Raw genomic sequence first — 20,222 nt, forward strand, 5'->3', positions numbered from 1 at the left:
CCATTCACTTCCTGTTTGATGCAGAGGTAATACTGCCATCTACTGGCCAACCAGCATCACTACCAACGGAAATATTATTTTCCAGGGAGGTTTCCAGCTGAGCCCAGCTTCACTTAGCTTTACCCAGTACAACAGGATGGCAGGCAGTATGAAGCTGCAGGATGGAATGGCTGCTTGCCATCTCGGTTCTACTTTCAGTTAAAGAAATGAAAAACAACTGTAGAAGTACTTAATTTATTTACACAATTTTAAAGTACACAAATACAGTGGCAATACAAATGAGGAAAACTCTTACAGGTCTAGATTACCATAATTACACAGGATACAGCAGAGTGGGATGTCTGGAGGTGGGGCATAACTAGTCACAGAAGTGACCTGAGAGCAAAATGGGGTGGGCCTCAGAGGCTGAAGACCAAGACTCGGTGGGCCCAGCACTAAGGCCCAAGAAAGGCTCAGGTAGAAACGGGACAGAGAGAAGCACCGTACTGCCTCAATAAGCCAGAGATTTTGTACTGATTACGTACCATTTGAGATACATTTAAGAATCAAATTTCATAACACACTGCTCCAAAAAAATCTGCAATCACTGAATAAAACAGACCAAGAAAAAAAAAAATACAGATCAAAGTCACCCTTGCTTTGATATTCTCAGTGCTGGAACATGTTTGAAAATACCTGCTGGAATATGAACTTTTACCAGAACAACAATGGAGTGAATTCCCGTGTCTTGATTTCACATTAGCAATGCCTTCAGACGACATACAAACAACTACTAAGGCAGGCAATGCCCATGTTAAATAGCACACTGCCATCACACATTCTATACACATTTCCCAACTACAGAATTCCCCCTTCCTCCACAAAAGTGGCTGGAAGTAGTCACATCTATTACACTTAAACTGATATGGAGTTATGCAGCTTCTCTTTCAGTTATCCCACAAAGTATGACCTAGCCAACAGAACATGCAAGCCTGCACACGTAGCACCAGTAGTTCTATGAGAGTTTGCAGGAACCCAAAGCCTTGGTATTATGAAAACCTGTAACCCAATAAATCTGATCAAAAGTCAAGTTAAAATTTTAAAAGCAAAACAAAAAAAAAAAAGTCTGATTACACAAACGATTAAAAACAATCAACCTCAACAGGTGCTCCATCTCTCTACTGAGCTGGGCTTTGAGGAACAAAGGTCCCGTGCCTTTAATGCTCCAGACAAAAAGCACTCACTTCATTTAAGTGATATGAGACTGCAGTGCACGTAGACTGCAGGCAGGAGCACTAAAGCCGTGGCAGCCTCGAGGCCCTGTGCTCCCCGGCCCCATTACTGACTGCAGGTCTGGGGACCCGAGCGAAAATCACCAAAAAGCAAAACCCAAAACATTTACATTTCTATATTACAGGTATTTCACAGCTTTAAAATAAAAAAGGAATGCAATATATTGTACAGCAACAGTCAAGAGAACTAGGCGTTCGACAGTGTAACAGGAAACAAAACCCTCAAAAGAATAACCCAAATATATGCTGAGGGAAGAAACATTAAGAAAACCATATTGTACATATTTTTTTTCTAAATGTCAGTTTCTCCGTTAAGGTTTACAGTTTTACATCCATCTGTTCCTGACTTGAGAGAGCTTAACTGAACAGTGGTGAGGACCAGGGCTAAAACATGCGCAGAAATACGACTCTAAACAGCAATGAAATTGCGAGGGGTCATAAAAGAATAAAAAATAAAAATAAATATGGCAATAAAAAATGAAATATCTGAACTAATGCAAAACCCTGCTGATTGAGAAAGTAGAATTTTTGTACATTTTTCCAACTATTTTTCAGTTTTTTTTTCCTTTTGCGAATTCAGACAAAAGCAAGACACCAACACACTACCTATCCAAACATGGCCTGAGGGGATTAGCTGAACAGATAAGAGAACTGAAAAACAGAAAAAAAAAAAAACCTGAAAAGCCAAGAGACATGAGAGATGATGTGTCACTATACAGCAGGGGAAGGAGAGGAGACGGCGGTGGTCGTTGGTAGGGTGAGGCCGGTCTGCGTGGTGAAGCGTCCATGGAAGGCCGTGGTGGTGGCAGACAGCGGCGGGGCGCAGGCGCACTCCTTTTGATGTGCCGGCATGGCAAAGGCAGCAACAACTCAAGACTCAGAAGCCTCTTCCTGTTCAGAGTGCATCTTTGTGTGTGTGTGTGCATCTTTGTGTGTGTGTGCATCTTTGTGTGTGTGTGCATCTTTGTGTGTGTGTGTGTGTGTGTGTGTGTGTGTGTGTCCTATTGTGTGTCTGTGTGCAAGAACAAAAAGGCCTCAAAGCTGTCCCTTTGAATCGAAAGAGGAACTTGTTCTGTCTGGGACTGGTTTTACTGCAGTCGTTGCGGAAGTGAAGTTGTTGGAATAGCACGAGTGACAATCAGCCATGCATTGTCCGCCTCCATGGCGCGAGGTGGTGTCTCATCGAGGTACAGCAGAGTGCAGACCACTAGGGGTCACGCGAGACAGGATCTGTGTGGTAGTGGAGGGGTGGGGGGGAGAGACAGGGAAACACTTTACTTCCCCTTTCATCATACTTTCAACAAGAAATAACAACAGATGTGTTTCAACAGAAGTTTGCCTGCAATCCAAATGCCAACCAAAACATCTTTACTTTTCACTGCACAAGGAAACTCTACAATTACCTATTTAAACAAGAGCTGATGAACATTTTCATACAGTAATATATTTGCCTAAGAACCCAAGAGAATGGCTGAGATGGCTACATGCTCTCATTAATGGAAGTGCCTAATTCCAACTAAACTTTTATGGTTCCACACGTTAACATATGTGGCTTAGTCTATAGCGCCCACACTCTACTTGACTATGTTCCATATATAACCTTCAAGTGGGCAGTGTAAAATGCCCCTGTGCTACAATAATGAGGGGCAAGAGGGACAAAGGCAAGGGTCGGTATTAGAAACTGTCCCTAAACATTGTCAGCAGTAGGAATTATGGGTCCTCCAAGGGATCCTACAGAAAACCATAGTCCTGTTCTGCCTAGCAGGTAAAGCACTGAGCAGAGTCAATGCAGTCTGCGTAAACAAAACAGAAAAGAACGTGTGATCACTCTAGACTGATAATTTGCTCTTAAGAAAGCCATCCAGCCTGGGTTCTTGGGGTACAGAGGTAGGTATGGTGGCGTGGTGGGGAATTGGGCGGGAATAGAGTGTATGCAGAGGTTACAGCAGTGAAGTAAAAATGTGCTTCAAGTATTGACTTTGTCAGATGAAAATACAACTTCAAACAATCAGGATTGCAACAAATCTGCTGGTGGTTCTACTGTTCTCTTCCCTTTAATATAAAATAGACAGTTGTGACTAATTTTCTGACTAAACACCATTTCAGAAAAGGGCTACTGCAAGGAGGGTTTGACAGAGGTTCTGCACAGTTAGGAAGGGTAAACTGTGGCATGGATGGACAGGGTCAGGTGACCATCCTCTCAGGAGGGATATGCTTCAAAGGGGAAAAGAAACTGTTCAGTGAGCTTAAAGGCCTCCTCTCGTTCACCTTATGAAGCATGTTACATGGATACCTTTAGACATGCATCAACTACAGCTACATGCAATGGTATCTCTGGAGCAGTTAACACCTGGAACAGTTCAGAGTTTGCATGTTTACCGCCAGCTGAGCAGTACAATAAAGAGAATCAGAACTAGCCAAGCCATATCAAATATTCAAGCAGGTGAAGTATTTGGGCAGAAGTGTGGCTGACGATGGTCCTCTGATGGTGGGCAGGGAGTGACTGTGGGAACTGGCTTCAGACGACAGTTGCGGTGAGCAGCATGCCGTGTAGCGGGCAGGCGCCAGGCAGAACCCAAGCACAGATGACAGAGCTGTCACAAAGCAGGCAGCCAAGGAACAGAGAGCTAATGCAGCACCACAGACAGGGAGAGAGAGTGTACACGCGCGCGCGCACGCACGCACGCACGCACGCACGCACGCACGCACGCAGTCAGCAGGGCACGCCACACAGCTCAAAACAGCACGGCTACTGCACAAGCATTCATTTCCCAGAAGCTGAAAAACCCCAGCTATAAACCACGCGTACTAATCCTAAAGTACTTCTGGGGAAATTTCTACTGAATCACTGGTGAACGCATCAATAATTTATTTATTGATGCATCTTAACCCAATATCGATCTTCGCTCCCCCCCCGAACGAGGACATCTTCCTCATTTGATACAGCTACTTAAAAGCAAATAAGGCTGTTGGGCTCTGTTGAGCAGATACTGTCGGTGACAGGGGCTGTAATGGCTGAACTCTGAGTGGGCAACCTGAAAACGATGACTCCTCCCTTTTAAGCAGAAGCTAGTATTGGAGCTTCCCCAGAGTGCGCTCTTCAGTGCAGCCTGAGGGCCCAGCATATCGCAATCTCAGAGGGGCTGTCACCATTACACTACAAGCACCTTGCTGGGAGAAACTAATAGCACCAGAGCCCTAGCTGCTGAAGAGCATTTAGAAGACTTCTATCTAACAGCAGCCATTCAGTACTCAGCCACTCAATTTAATGGGGGTGTAGGTGCTCTGGCTCATGCCACAGGACAGCCTAAAAGACAGGTGATCAGGGGAAGAAGGGTGATGTACAGGCATGCTGACACACTGTTTCCTTAATACCATTCAAAGAGATAAATTTTGTTTGGGACATTCGATTCATACGCTTTTAATGATTTAGCCAAACTAGCATATCTTACGTTCAACTGCAATAACTTGGTTGTGTCTTACGCGGTAAATCCAATACTGGCCAAAATTTCCACGAAGGCAATGGTCCAGGAACATCAGTTTGGGTTGGAAAATACTGGAGCGCAAGAGGGAGTTCTATATTGCTAGTATAAATTACTATTAGTTGTCAAAATATAGCCACTACACCGAAGTGCACTATTCGCAGGTGGGGGAGCTACAGCCTGCGGGGTGGCATGTGTATGCAGTCTATAATGATGGGACCCATCTGAGACTCACCCGGTGCCGCCTTCAAACAAGAACGTGGCGTGCAGCTACTTGCCGAGGTGATCGAAGGGAATGCTATTCTGAGGTGGGGGGGAAAAGACAGCCATTTGTGAAGGAGGAACAAATCACACTGTGGAAAGCATAGCTAAGACAATGCTCCATAAGAGAAAAAAAATGCTTTCCCCAATGTCACCTGGTTTTATTTTATTATTTTTTTTTCCAGAGCACTGCCAAGTCCCCATGACTTTATAATCCAACCTTTTGATGTCAGAACGCAACAGGCAGGAATGTGCAAAACTCCACTTTGACAGCACCAGGAAAGCTATGGTGAAACTGGGGCACCAAACAACCAATCTTGAAAAAAAGAAAAACTTTAGGAAGGGCTTTAAAAAAAATTAGATGATAACACATTTCTCCATGCATGGCCAAAAAAGTGACATTCATACTGGCTGAAGGAAGTAATGAAATGATTAATTCCTCTCCAGCCAAAAAAGTGGCGTTCAAACTGAACACGGGAAGCACACATTCAATGCTCCAACAAAGCAGTTCAGTCATGTGACTTGCACAATTCTGGACGTTAATACCAGGGTTGGATTACCAAATCATGTCGGCAGACAAGCTGGCCCTACATCATTAAATCAGCTAATCCCAGACACCAAATATGGTCAATGCGGACAGTGTGTGCTCTGACCCTATGGGAGAGGCCTTGCTGGAGCCCCTCTCCACACACACTCGCGTGCGCGCACACACACACACACTCAGGAGCTTGTTTCCACTGTAACACCACATGCCAACAGCCAGCTTAGCTACAAGACCATTTCCACCTGACAGTTCCAGGCAATGTTGAGCTCACACAGATCGCTATTGCAGCCACAGGCAGAGCATGACGTGCTGCCCCTGACTGAGGCCTACACTGGGCTTTGGAGGACAGGTCTGCTGCTACCTGAACATCAATAGCAGCAAAACATGGCTGTCTTTAAAACACACTAACATACTTAGCTTTCTCAGCTGTATACAGTGTCTAATAAGACGACTTAGACAGTTCCTATAAAAAGGGACACTGTATTAGGATAATCAGTTTAAAAGGGTTGTCTTTTACTTTAACATGACTGCAATGCTTATTACTTTAAGCCCTTGACATTCCCAGGTCTAATGAGAAAAAAGGACTGAAGCCAGTTTCAATCCCAACATTCTGTACCCATTCTCGCAACAGAATATTCAGAAGCATATTCACTCCAGCATACTAAGATACACCACAATTAACCTGTCTGTAGACCTCCTGTGGGACAGCTTAATCAGCTGCTGAACTTGGTGTTACAAACCACAAATCAAAAATTAGGACTCTTCATACACAAGACTGGACCAGATGTAGGTCAACCTAAGATTTAAAAAAAAAAAAAAAAAAAAAAAAAAACAACAACAAAAACACCCAAAGCTTTGAATGCAAACAAATTTTGGGGGAGAGAACTCTTTGGTTGTTCTTGCTTGTTTATTACAGTAAACACATCCCTTACCAACACATTTCAAAAATATACAGAGACTCCTGGATGTGTGACAATTATACAGTCTGTTAATTCCATGAATTGTTCTTCTCTGAGAGAGGTGTTCTGGACCGTCCTGTGAACCCCGGGGCAGGACTAGCTCATACCTGCGATGTGGACATGCGGGAGGTGTCCTGCCGCCCGGTCAGGTCAGAGGAGGAGATGTTGACAGGGGCTCCGCGGTGCAATCTCATGCTGACCTTCCTCTCGCGCTCCATTCCTGAAACGAGGCAGAGCAAAGCAAAGGCACTCATTAGCAGACAGCCCACATCGGATCAGGTCTCATTTTAAATTGAAATTCTTAAGTCGCAAGTGAAGAATACAAAAAATAGGTCAAGGGCTCGGTCTGCAGGACTACCGAGTGAGCTGCATGAAAAGTGCTGTTAAGGCCTTGAAAAGCACTGTGAAGGATTTATTTTTAAAGCACCCAGGGACTGCTCACCTAGAACAAACATGATTTCATTAGGGGCTTTTCCCCGCTGTTGTGACTACAACCATGAATCAGGAAGTAACACTGAAATCCTGATTCATCCTGCTTTTCTCGGGCAGAACTGCGTGTGCAAAATCATTATTTCAGCCCCAGTGACGAAGCCAGCGGCAGTTAACAGGAACAGGGAACCATGATCCATGCTGTTGCAGCCAGTCAGGTGAGAGTGAGAGCTGGTTCGAGTTGGTCCTTAGCAAATGTCTTTTTCTGTCATTCTCCAATGTTGCCACAAGGCGCCTGCTGCATGTGTCGACACCTTATGAATATCCGTTCTGTAAACTCATTGTAATCGTTACCATGAGGTAATTAACCTGCCTTTGAATAACATTTTAGATATGATTCAATGTGGACACTATTACATGCAACCCCTTGTGTAAGGATGAGATCATTTTTGTGTGCTCACTGAATAACAATCGGCAAAAACAAACTGTCACAGACAGCGTAATGTAAAACAATGTCACGACTGTACTCATTTGATGTGTAATATCCAAATGTAGATACCATGATAAGGATTTGCTGTACAGGTTTCCGTTTCTGCAGCAGCTTCCTGTGCAATCTTTTGGCCTGCAGGACTTTAACATTCAGTTTAGAGCTCTATTCCAAGCATCTTGTACATGCATTTGCATGGTAACTTTCTCTTTTGTATGTCGTAACAGCTTATTTTCATATTCAAACCAGATAAGGTGCTAAGCTGTTTGATGAAATGTGTATAAACCAAGTGCCAAAAAAGGATGTTTCTTTAGTTTGACAACTGAGTTGTTTTTCTCAACAATTAGCAATCAACTTAATACACATTCCTTGATAAGTACACATATTTACTCAGTAAATTGGTTGTCATCCTCCTACCCACTGCCATAAACCTACATTAATAGTGCTGCACCTCCTTTCGTAAATTTGACTGTCAAAGTTATGAGGGTTTGGACTTGGATGGTGATGCACACTTCCTACAACATATCCATGAGGAAAGCTAGTGAGAGAGGCCTTCAGTGACAACTCCTTCCTTATTAATTACATTAGAATCTGAGGTTAATGTGAACCGTAATAAAATCCTCATGAATCACCCCACAGAGATGAGATCACAGTGGATTTGAAGGTCACTCTTTGAAAATGGTGGCTGGTTTTGTTCCTTGGCCATTAAAACACAGTAGTGGTTGTCTGTAGTCAAACATACATGTCTTGTTGCATATATGTTTCAGGGTAAGAGATTTGTGCATCTGTTGGGGTCTCGGGCTTCAAAGACCAGCACACCAAATTTTCCACCACAAGGCTTGAAGTCATGTGATACGGCCGTGGCACATATGACTCTTGTGGAACTTAACAGCTGCAGAGAAAGAGGATGCAGTGTGGGAAAGGAAAGTATCATGTCACTGATAAATGCTCTCTGAAGTGCCTACCAAAATGGGACCTTTCGAGTGACTGTATCGGACGAAGACCTTAAATTTTGTTATCAGTGTGCTCTGTTAAGGCTGCCATTTCTTTCCTATGTAGGTGTCACATGCACCTCTGGTAGAGGCGGCTTTGACCTGCTCTGAACAGATTCCTCCAATTACTCTGACACACTGAACTTGCTGTATTTCACCAAACTACCCATACAAACATCTATTAATCGACGAATACAGGGTTATTTGGAATCATTTTGTGGTTTCACAACAACTTGAAAGCTATCATATCCCGAATATGCTCCACCTCCCCTCTCTGAAAAGTAGCACCACACCAAGAGACCTTTGGGGGCTTAAGGGGAGGCAGATATACTATCCGCACTCTGTACTGTACTGCAGCACTTACAGTATCATGCTTCAGCAGTGAAGTGGGTTCCTATGTTTCCTTTTATTCAGCAGTGGTTACGTGTACAGCTCAGGGCTGCAACAAATATAAACAGCGGATTTAAAAAGAACACAAAGAGTGGAGTCCCATACTCCGAGAAATACACTGATGAAATCAGTAACGGTCTTTCTTCCATAAGGTTACATATGATGACTGATAAGACATCTGTCCTCCAGCCGTCATTTGATTAGGCTGCATTTGCTGATAGACTGCTATGATGAAACATATGAAGTACTTTGGGGTCAATGTGTGGCACTAAAATATCTTATTCTAACGATCAGCCATGAATCAACACGTGTTCCAGGCATTATCTTTTCAGCAAATGTTGTAGTACGTGCCATTTACTGAGAGAGGGGCATTCTTCTTCTGCAGACATTATCTCACTTAGAGCACAACCACGCATTCTCACTTGTTCATGGCTGTGAATTTTGAGCAGACTTGCTATTTTCTGATTCACCCGCACTAACAATCTCTCCTGCATAATATTTGCTTATGGCTCCTGTAAATACACCAGATATACCATGAAAGGCTGTGTATTCAAGCGCATTTTCTTTCTTGTGAGGCATTAGCTCATGTGTGGACTACTGACGCTGCAGAAATAGTCAATACATCATTGTAGCTCTGGAGGAAGACAGCAAGGTGCATCAAACTACAGAAGCCACCCCTGGTCTGAATATTATTTTGAGGGAAAAGGGGGGGGGGCGTGGGGCAGCTTTGTAGAGCATTGTGGAGAATGGAAGTAAACAGGTAGAGAGAGACAACTATTTTGGTTTAAAAAATACATTCATTAAAATTGCTCAAATGTTTCAGGACAGTCACTTGTATTTGTACTGAGCAGACAATTACCAAACAAGTGGAAGGTAGCCCTCTGTTATTACACCATGTCAAATCTGTATAACACAATGGAAGTCTTCTTCATTGTGAAACCAATTCTTTGTTTTTTAAACAAGCATACCCAATAAAAGGGGGGAGGGGTACCTACATTTTACAGTACATATTCAAATCTATGTGTATCCACTGTACTGGGAGCAGGACTCACCTGTGTGAGAGGTCGGGGTGAGAGGTGTGGGGGGAGCGCCGTCCTGGGTTCCTCTGGGTCGGCCTGAGGCGGAGGGGATTCCCCTGGCCCCTGGGTTCCTGCTGTGGCGAAGTCTCTCCTCCCTGTCCCTCCTCTCGCGTTCTGCGTCCTCCGCTGCTCGGTTGGCACCCTGCACACACAGGTGAGGCTCATCAGAACATCAGCATCCCCTCACCAGGCAGCCATCGCTCAACACACAGGCCATACTTACAAACTTCAGCATGTTCCAGTCGAACACGTAGTCGTAGGAGAAGCCCTGCCTGTGGAAAAGGTTCCTGAACAGCTGTCTCAGGTAGGAGTAGTCGGGCTTGTCGTCGAAGCGCAGGGAACGGCAGAAGTTGAGGTATGTGGCAAACTCAGCTGAGGAAAGGGAGATGAGAAGGTAAACCTCCTTTTCCAGCATGAAGAAACAAAACCATTTAAACTCACGCCTGGAGTTACATACATGGGTATCCCTTGCAAAGGACCTCGATGGGAGTGGACATTTTCTTCTCACTGATTCGCTCGTATTTCTGCCTCTTGGTGGCAGCCTTGAGACCTTGCCAGGGGAGTGAGCCCAGGTTGAAGTACATCAGCACATAGCCCAGAGACTCCAGGTCATCACGACGGGATTGCTCTGTGAGGGGGGGGGCAGTCAAAATACAGGCACAATTTCACACAGGGTACGTAGCTGGAAGGGTACACTGCCAACAGCAAGATCATACAACTTGTTACATGACACTGAACATTACAAATAAGTATTCTGTTAAAATCTCTCACAAAAGTCTTCCTATGCCCTGGCCATGTCAGAACAGCGAAAGTCAGACTAGCAGTTTGGTCAGAGAGCATGCTTGCTACGCACCAATGCCCAGGTGTGTGTTGATGGAGGCATAGCGTGCTGTGCCGGTCAGGTTCTTGTTCTCGCGGTAGGGGATGTGCTGGTGTGTGCGAGCATCTCTGTATTTCTTAGCCAAGCCAAAGTCGATGATGTAAACAAGGTTGCCCTTCTTTCCAAGCCCCATCAGGAAGTTGTCTGGTTTCACATCTCTGTGGATGAAATTCTTGGAGTGGATGTACTCGATCCGGCTGATCTGTAACGAACAGAGTCAAATCGCTGTGTCACTGCGTCAAACTCACACCGGACCTCAAACTAACATGCACGAAGCAGAGTGTAAGGCAGTCATTTTGAAAAACCTTTGTGCTCCCAATTTAAAAGGCTGCATCATATTAAAAACAACCATTTGGAGAACACATCATGGTCTGTAGAAGGATACTGCAGATAATTTCTGTGCCCCTCTGCTACAGTCCAATAAAGAATGTTACGACAGCAGGCACCCAAGTCACCAGCCTTACCATCTGGTCTGCCAGCAGTAAGACCGTCTTCAGGCTGAACTTGCGGGAGCAGAAGTTGAAGAGGTCCTCCAGACTCGGCCCCAGGAGCTCCATCACCATCACATTGTAGTCCCCTTCAGCACCACACCATTTGATTGTTGGAATGCCAACTAGAAAGCAGAAAAAAAAAGATACACCAAAGCAACATATTATACCACCAACCATTTTCATCACATGAGGAAGTACATTTACTGTCGATTCAAACCAGAGGAAGTAAGGTAAAGTGCTCCACCCAGTGGTGATGGAGCAGACATAAGAGGTTGAAGGTGACCTACTGAGCAATGTAAGAACAAAATGGGGGAGGGCTTCTTTCCTTCAGATGGATGTGTAATAAAACGGCCAGGTTAGCTTATATTAACGATCACTCTCAGCGCTGGTCCACATCTATGAAAGACTGCACTAATGCCAGCAATAAAGCATGGCTGACAAGACCTTGAATGCAGTAGCAGAGCGAAGTGATACAGGACCTTTCAAAGAGCTACACATTTAAATAAAGATGATCTTATCCGTTTCTATAGAGGTTGCAGCTGCATATACAAAAGATCTACTCTTGAACTAAGCTTACATGTGGCTCCCGTAACCCTATTGTGGACTGCGCATCTGCTCTGTCATGGTTATAAAAACTGAGTTTAAGGTTAAACTGTGGACATAATTGGTACATGTGTTACATGCTTTGCGGCACGTTTTAGGTATACAGGACACACACGGAGAGTTAATCACAGCTCCTCTAGCCCAGTGGGTCTCTCAGCAGCTGCTGACAGCACTCAGTGCTGGGCTGCTCTCCCACAGCCCAGGTAATGCCTTCTACAGCAGTGCTTTGCACAGCACATTGTCCAGGTCAGCTATTTCTGTGCGCAAGCACAGGGGCAAAATTTATCCCCACAGCAAGCTCCTCCCCCACTCTGGGTCAACCTCCTGTGCTTCAACGAACCTTTCTGCTCACCAGCACTACCAAATGTGGACGTGGCCATTATCCTTGCACTTGGTGGAGAGCTGAGGGAAACGGCCACTTCTGCTCCATTTAAAACACTTCTACAAATGAATATTTGGCAGGGCTTGTCACCCACATGAAAAGACTTTGGTCTCATTTCATACTGAGGACAAGGGCCTCACTGCCTGCTAAGCTGTGCGTGCACCCTGGGGAAGGGGGGGAGGGGGGAGGGGAGGACAGCCTGGTACACATCAGTGAATATGCCAGCTTGACAGAAAATAGAGTTGCTAAATGTGCCGCCACGCATCCAATATAAATCTCAACGTGATGACTGAGGCAGACTACAAGTATTTATACAAATACAGCCTGGATGAGTACAGAATATCTAGATCTGGCAGGCCTAGCCTCTAGCCCTGGGCCTCTGTGAACATGCTAGCACAAGCTGGGGCTCAGACACAGGGAAGGAGCATGCTCAGTGCAGACCTGTGGCTGTGGCCAAATGGAGCACCCAGCAGACAAATGTTTCAGGGTTCCAGGCACCTGAGCCAACATTTCTGCCGACAGTTTTCCATGTCCCAACTGGACGTGGACACAATGAGGCCACAAAACAGACTGACTTCAACAAGATTAAAACAATCTGAACTATTTATCTGACAAAGAGCTGTCGAGTACACATTTTAAGAGAAAACCTTTAATACATGTACCTTCTGAATAATATTGAGAAAAGGAGTTCTGATTTATACTGCAATTTGACAATTTGTTAACTAAGCTGTGTTATCTGTCATGCAGTGCATATAAAAGCACATAATTGCCTGGAAGGTACATTTTTTCATAATGTAACACATTCTATGCTCTCCCGTTAAGAAGCTACCCTCAGTCTTATCAAATAATCGAATAATACACAAACGCTGACTATTATAATGTAATGCTTGAAAAAAATAAGCATGTTTTCACAAATTCATGGTTTTGATTTAATTTTCAGAAAACAGCTCTGGAGACAAAGGGTGTTTATTAACATGCACATGCACGGGTAGAGCTATGACTTTACCAGTATGTACAAGAACAGAATTTATCCATTTCAGATGAGCATGACTGTTGTGCTAACAAGGCCACTAATGCATGTGTCCTGTCTTCCAGCTTGGTTTTTGCTGTCAAATGCATTCATAAAACACAGAAGCAACAAGACCAACATCGTTTTTGCTGCTCCTGCCCCAGATAAGCAGCAAAACCTTGAGCTCTCTAACATCACAGCTGTGGTTACAGATCAGCTTTGGAGATTGACCTTGTTTGTCTTAGCTGTCTTTAAGAAACAGGCCCAAATAAAATGCCACTGATGGTTATTAACTAGCCTCTCAGCTTGTTTTTGTATATAACTTCTGCAGTTGTATACTACACAGCTGTTATCAGCTGTTATTTGTGGCTACATACACACCACTGTCACCTCCTTCCAGCGGAAGTAAAAGCCGTGCAGCAGTCACAACACAGATGAGGCAATGCAGGCTCTCACCATCTGCACTGCATCGATGTTGCAACACAGTCAAAAGCCTGATCCTGTCAGTAATCCTGTTGTCATTTGTGTGGCTATTACAAGTTAGCCAGCAAGACATGCTACTTATAAACCTATAATGACAAAACTGACATACATTTTACAAGCATTAGTCGCTAGCATATTACAAGGTCACTGTAAGCTGTTGTAACCTAAACTAATCTATATCACTAAATAAACAGATCTCTCTGGTTAGAGTACAGCACCATTTACTGAAGTAATACCCTAGCATATAACATTCTTCAATGCATGGAATGATGGTATTACCTTGAATCAAACAGAACATCCAAATTGTTGCTATGCATTATGGCATGCAAGCAAAAAACAAGACTATACTTTAGGCAATTGAAACCCATAAAATCGTTTCAAAATTCAGCATTAAACTGGTACTCTTTTGATAGAGTGAGGACTTTGAGGATGGATGAGCGGTCCACATTGTACAACTCACCTCCCCCCTGCATCATCTTGTAGATCTTGCTCTCTATGTGGAGCTGTGGATGTTTCGTTTTCACACATTCCAGCTTGATGGCCACTTCCTCCCCCACGGAAATGTCAGTACCTAGAGACAAGGAGGGAGCGGAGAAGGTTAGACATCACCTGGGAGACAAACCAACTGAGAAGGCCAACTAGTCCAACAGCACAGAAACTCATCAAGAAAAAGCACAGGTGTACCAATGTGTCCAACTATGGCATTTTAATTTGCCATATTACAGACTGATGATTTTATGATTTTAGTGCGACTCAAATGTGGCTACAACATAAGGTACTGAACATATGGTGAAGCTGTGTCACAAAATTAAAGCATACAACATGTACTCTAAACTATAATTAAAGATGGAGCTGGCTAGTTAGGAGACCATGTCAGTTGTAGGGATTATTTTCAAAATGACACTAGAAGTATCCAACTACTGGTCCTCAATCTGCTATGAACCACTGCACTTGATCTAAACAAATCAACAATGGCTGCATCACCCTTCTAGGTGTCAAGAAATATGAGTGAAGAAAATGCTCAGCAATAGCTTAATGTGAATAATAGAATTTCCAAAATTGGGGGCAAGGGCAAATGAAAAGAAAATATAATGGACTATAGTGCACTGCATACTCAGCCACTCTCACTGAACCAACTTCTCAGTCAGCAGACTTCAATATATCCAGACACATTCACTAACTCCTAGATGACTCTTCAACAAAAGTAACAGGCAGTAGGTGAGTATCTCTCCTGTAGGGCCAAAGTAATTTGTGGTGCGTTTCACATATTGAAACTCTGGAAAATGGAGGTACTCGAATTAGCTCAATGAGCAATTTCTTTTTTCAAAAGTAAAATGAGCCACAAAATGACTCAACTGGGTCTGAAGAAACTGACTGATGAACTTACTGAGGTACAGCAGGTTAATTTGTAGATATTACTCGTTTGTTACGCTTGACATGTAATTTTGCTCGTGTTTCAAGTAAGTTTGCTTACACTATGCCAACAGACCTACTTTAATAAAATGGCTGAACATAAAAAAATATGAAGATGGCACAGATTAATCTTTTTATTTAAGTGTCTTGCAACTAAAAACTTAGATGTCATGCTTCACAATATCTTTCTTACATTTATTGTTTTCTCCCCTCACCCAGGCCATTGAGTTATTAGAAATGTGCATGAGCAGCTACCGGGAAAAGTAAATGTCAGTCGTTTCATAGGACGCAAAACATCCTGGCACAGTATAAGCACACACGATTAGCCTTACATAACGCTATGGTATCAGCCCTGAAAATCTCTTAGTGCGCCACTAGAAATCTGATTAATAATCAATACTGAGAATATTTCTGTGTAAATCAGCACTGAAGCGCTTCAAATAGTGTTACTCACTCAGTGTCATCATATTAATCCACTCAATGAGGGCTTTGTCATGTCTAAACAAGCTTTACAATAAGCCACTCTGGCACACTCAGTTCTGCCACATAGACAGCACTAGCATGATTAAGCCTTTTCTTTCCTTGCTACATTTCTAAGTTAAATAATGGATGATAACACCATTTAAACTAAGATTGTGGGGTTTCTCTGGCTTGGCTGCAGTTTAAGTGGGAACTGCTCTTCGCCCACCGATGCAACAACAGCGCTTCACCCACTGGGTGACCTACATTCGGGAACAAAGAAAGCCCATTAAAATCCTGTCAGCGTCAGGATTTTAAGTCAAACGATTTGAAACTGTGCAAAATAATTACATCAAAGATGTAAATAAAAATTACAGAGGCCATAATGCGAGCAGACAGCCGAAAAGCAGTTGGCAAGAGCCATTCCCCCTCCCCCCTACTGTGGTGCCTGTCTCTGCGGCAAGCGGCCTCGGAACAGCGGACCGTGTCCACTTGAATACACACCAGCCCCGGGGCACATGCCGGCAGGCTCTGCACCGTGTTCCTCAGCATTACCCCCTCCTCATCGCTGTCTGGCCTCCACGTCCCCTGACAGGCGGCAGCCCTCCCTGCCACGGCCCCGCTACCCTGACACGCTCCCGGAAGACCCGACCATCATCTTTAACAGCAAGCCAATAACGCCGTTGACAAGGGAAATCTGGAGTTCAAAGCAACAAGGCTTTAGAAGCTTTCATGTGTCTTAAACGTCTGATCCAAATCAAAAGTCATTACTGGATTAACGGAAACCTTTCTTCTGTGCCATTTAAGTGAATATCCTAAAGTAGAACATAAAAAAGGAATAGGATTACCTCTAGAAGGATTACAATCTCATTAGATACCTATGTCGGACCCTCATATGGAAGGCTTATGCGCATGTTTAGCAGAATGTAATTGTTGAAATGCAGACTATATACTCTCTTCATATCACACCTAATCAGATTTCAAAAATGGTCCAGAAATTGTGACCCTGTAAGACCACAAGACCGATTTCCAAGTGCCAATTTCCTTCAACTTGCTACTAACATTAACATCAACCTGCTAATATCATTAACAACATTACCATCAACTTGCTACTAACAGCAGGCATCAAGAGAAAAGGCAAATGTAGACAAAGCATTTCTACTGGAGAAGGAGGGGGTACAAATTCTGACTGCAGTACAGAGAGACAAACAGCTTTCTTATTTTCCATCCATTGGACTGAACTAGCAAAGCATGACAGATGGCGATTTACTTTTCTATGGGAGTTTCAGCAGTGCATGAAAACCAACATAATGAGATAATTGCAATTTTTATTATAATGTACAGCAGGGCTACTTCACCCCAGTCTTAGAGAGGCAGAGCAGTTGCAAGCCTGTCTTTACAGCCTCAGCCACCTGATTCAAATAACTACTATCTTGAGCCAATACACTCTCCCCAGGTCTAAGTGTACAGCTAGAAACCTGCTCGACTGCAGCTGCACATAATATGCTTGTATACATGCATATATTATACACACACAAACAGATATATACAGATATAGAGAAAGAGGACAAAATGTAACTGAAGCCCATCGTGTGGAGATGTGTAAACCAGGAGGGGAAAAAAAGACTTCATAAATCACTGCCATCTCAGGTTCTTGAGTCAGTGGTGTCTTCCAGAAGTAAAAGTACAACCCCTTTCAAAGCCTCTGACTGCAACGGACCACACAAACATATCATGGGGAAGATGCAGACAGTGAATGTCACTGCAGAAACTGAACACTGGCATGCAAGCTATGCGAGAAAAGGGGAAGGCTAATTTAAACACCTGCGCACTGGGCCACAGTGCAATGGGGAATGCTGTTGGACTTACCTGGCTGTGCTTTAAATTTGGGGGAGGGGGGTCAAAATGAAAAGCTATGCATAACATGTTGTAATGAAATGGTACAAGCTGAGGTCCAAAGAGTGGTGGTAGTGAAAAATTTAACCAGATCAGGACTTCAATTACCAACTGAACTTCTGACGAAACTGAGCAATAGCTTATTTACCTTAGGCAATGTGGAGAGTGACGTTAACAGCACTCATGCAAATCATGTTTAACAAGATGGTGCCTACGTGAGGCAATGAAGACAGCACCAGTAGTGTGTCGCAAACAGCAGAGAGGACAGGACTGCTGCAACATGCCTAAGCCCCCAGGGTGCTCTGCATGGTCTAAACAGCACACTCTTTGAGGACAGGACTAGAACGCCTTGAGAGGGTGACTCTGAGGGCAGGCAAAGCCTAGGGAAACGCATTCACATAAGGTTTTGTTGTTTAAGTGAAAAGCATAGTGACTGCTGGACATGCACAGTTTGAGTGATTAGAAGCGTTACTGGGGGGGGGGGTGGGGGGGTGATCAGGTGACTCCTCCTTGAGGAGGAACTTGACAGGCTTAGTAAATGATTCCACACACCACAGAAAGTCACACACGAACCTTTAGTACCGCCATTGTGCGAGGCTTCGGTGGCGGGCTTTCCTGCAACAAACAGAACAATGGGCCTTATGGAGACTTATACACAAAAGCCTCCTTTGAGCAAAAACAACTGTGAAGATGCTGTACATACAAACAGTGGCCAAATGCACAAGCTCAGATAAATGGGAAGCAGCGATGGACAGGTATGGTCATATAGTTACAGGTTCAGCTTGGAAAGTATAATTTTTACCCGTGAGGCCACCTGCTTATTTCCACACTGGAGAATTTGATCTAAACCCAATCTGAGGAAAAGATCACAGCACAATCTGAGAAAGCTCTTCAAAAGGGTCATTTTAATGAGCTGAGCATCGCTCATGCATGCCACTCACTGAGCTTTGACATCCTCATTACTAAATGAAAAACATGTCTAGTGAGGGGAGCAGTGTATGCAGGAGGCTTCAGTCTTGTAGTTACTTGTGATAACCTTTAATGTGAACAAGGCTTCAGGCAGCCAGGTGTATAGTTAGACAGTGAGAAGCGAGATGCCCCTTTCAAACAACATTGCTAACACTGAGCGGCTTTTGATCTATCGAGCCTGCTGGACATTAAAGCACTAAGGAAGGGGAAGAAAATTACCATAACCACTACAATTAATCGCTACAATTTTTCCAATTAAAATACATTCCTAATCTTTTTTTTTCCCCCCAACACTTCAATAAAAACTGAAAACACGTTCAATGTTCCAAGAACATTCAGAAAGTGGCAGAAGCAGCTACTAACATGGCAAGCTAAGAATCAATACAGCACATACACCATGAAAGCATTTTTTGTCCAAATCAATCTGAGAGCCCATGTTGTTTGGAAATGGAAATGGCGGCGAGGCATTTGCATACTCTGCTCGCTGGGTTTGTGACTGGCTGGAAATGAGCTGCGAGCTTCAGTGGGCCTCAGAGCTCCATTTATGGCACAGCTCCAGCTGCCCATCCCCCATTACATCCCCCATCGGGTTCAGCAGTCAGTCACAGGGTGCTCCCCAATGTGCCTTTAAGGTCATTTACCCTTGTGCAACTGCAACAGAGCTCATGTGTTGTTTCGTGAATGCTTAATGAGAACAAAAAATCCAAATTCCAAAATGGAGAAATCGCCATGGATAAATTTCAAAATAAAAAACGATTTCAAGATGCTCTTATGTCCACATATTCATAGAGGGAGGCAAGCAGCAAGCATACAGGAGTATTACTCAGTTGTGTACTAATAATTGATTACCAGCTAACCACTATCCTAAAAAAAAAACTGACCTTTGGATGATAATTTACCAAAGAATACACGCCCCACTGTATACCTGCCAGATGTACTGCATCACTGTGCCGTCCGAGTTTTTTCCGTTCGCAATGTGAAGGACGCTGGGAGACCCACACAGCTCCAGCACAGAGGACAGAGGTGTCACAGGCACCAGGGATTTATGGCTGACCAGGGAGCAAACCAGCCCATTTCCATCTCAGTTCAGCTGGAGCCCATTGTTAAAGAGGGCGAGAGACAGGGGAGAAAGCTTTCACAGAGCACTGACCGGTCCGTCTCAGCACCTCCTACTCCAGAGGCTTTTCAACAGCCTAACAAAAGCCCACAGACCTTAAAGATCTGATGGAACATGACTGGACTAAATATTCAGCTCCTACTGAGATGTTCCAGCACTTTCAAAACCACCTACTGGTCCCTGGATTTCTGAACCAAGCAAATCGATTAATAACTGACATACACAATGAAACAATGAGGTGCAGGTCTCAGAAACCAAACACACCTGCCATGTGGAGACGGACTGAATTATTTAACAGAATTTACTCTAAGTTGTACTCACAACTCACAGTAACTCAGTTAAACAAATCGCTTCAGGTTTGCGAGGATGAAACCTCGTTTACAAGAGGCTTTACAGTGCTTCCCGACATCTTGATAGGAATTTGATCTGACAGAGAATGTTCTCTTCCCGTACAGAGATAGCGTGCAGGCCTAGACTCATTCTGCCTGACAGCACTGTAAGCAACAATGGAATCCAGTCCTGGCCCCTGCGCACATCCAGAACAGTGGGCCAACAAAGACACGCCTTAACCAGCCACACAACACTGTAAATGGAGACAGGCCAGGGCATTTGTGTGTGTGTGTGTG

The 20,222-nt window shown here is 44.0% G+C and overlaps 1 protein-coding gene across 2 annotated transcripts in view; it reads right to left on the minus strand.

The window, feature by feature from the left end:
* Positions 1-268: 268 nt before the first annotated feature.
* The window catches only part of csnk1db (casein kinase 1, delta b), a 28,792-nt gene continuing 8,838 nt past the window's right edge, over positions 269-20,222 (minus strand). The window contains exons 2-10 of one of the 2 annotated variants that reach the window (XM_036522748.1): positions 14,203-14,313; positions 11,239-11,387; positions 10,748-10,976; positions 10,352-10,522; positions 10,118-10,266; positions 9,868-10,036; positions 6,625-6,737; positions 4,989-5,056; positions 269-2,501 (exon numbers count right to left, since the gene is read on the minus strand). In XM_036522748.1, the coding sequence (XP_036378641.1) occupies positions 5,024-5,056; positions 6,625-6,737; positions 9,868-10,036; positions 10,118-10,266; positions 10,352-10,522; positions 10,748-10,976; positions 11,239-11,387; positions 14,203-14,313 (1,124 nt within the window). In that variant the 3' untranslated portion in view covers positions 269-2,501; positions 4,989-5,023. The remainder of the gene's footprint in view (positions 2,502-4,988; positions 5,057-6,624; positions 6,738-9,867; positions 10,037-10,117; positions 10,267-10,351; positions 10,523-10,747; positions 10,977-11,238; positions 11,388-14,202; positions 14,314-20,222) is intronic. The other variant, XM_036522739.1, reaches the window with a different exon arrangement.

Source organism: Megalops cyprinoides, chromosome 1 (genome assembly GCF_013368585.1).
Source record: "Megalops cyprinoides isolate fMegCyp1 chromosome 1, fMegCyp1.pri, whole genome shotgun sequence".
NCBI classification, from domain to species: domain Eukaryota; kingdom Metazoa; phylum Chordata; class Actinopteri; order Elopiformes; family Megalopidae; genus Megalops; species Megalops cyprinoides.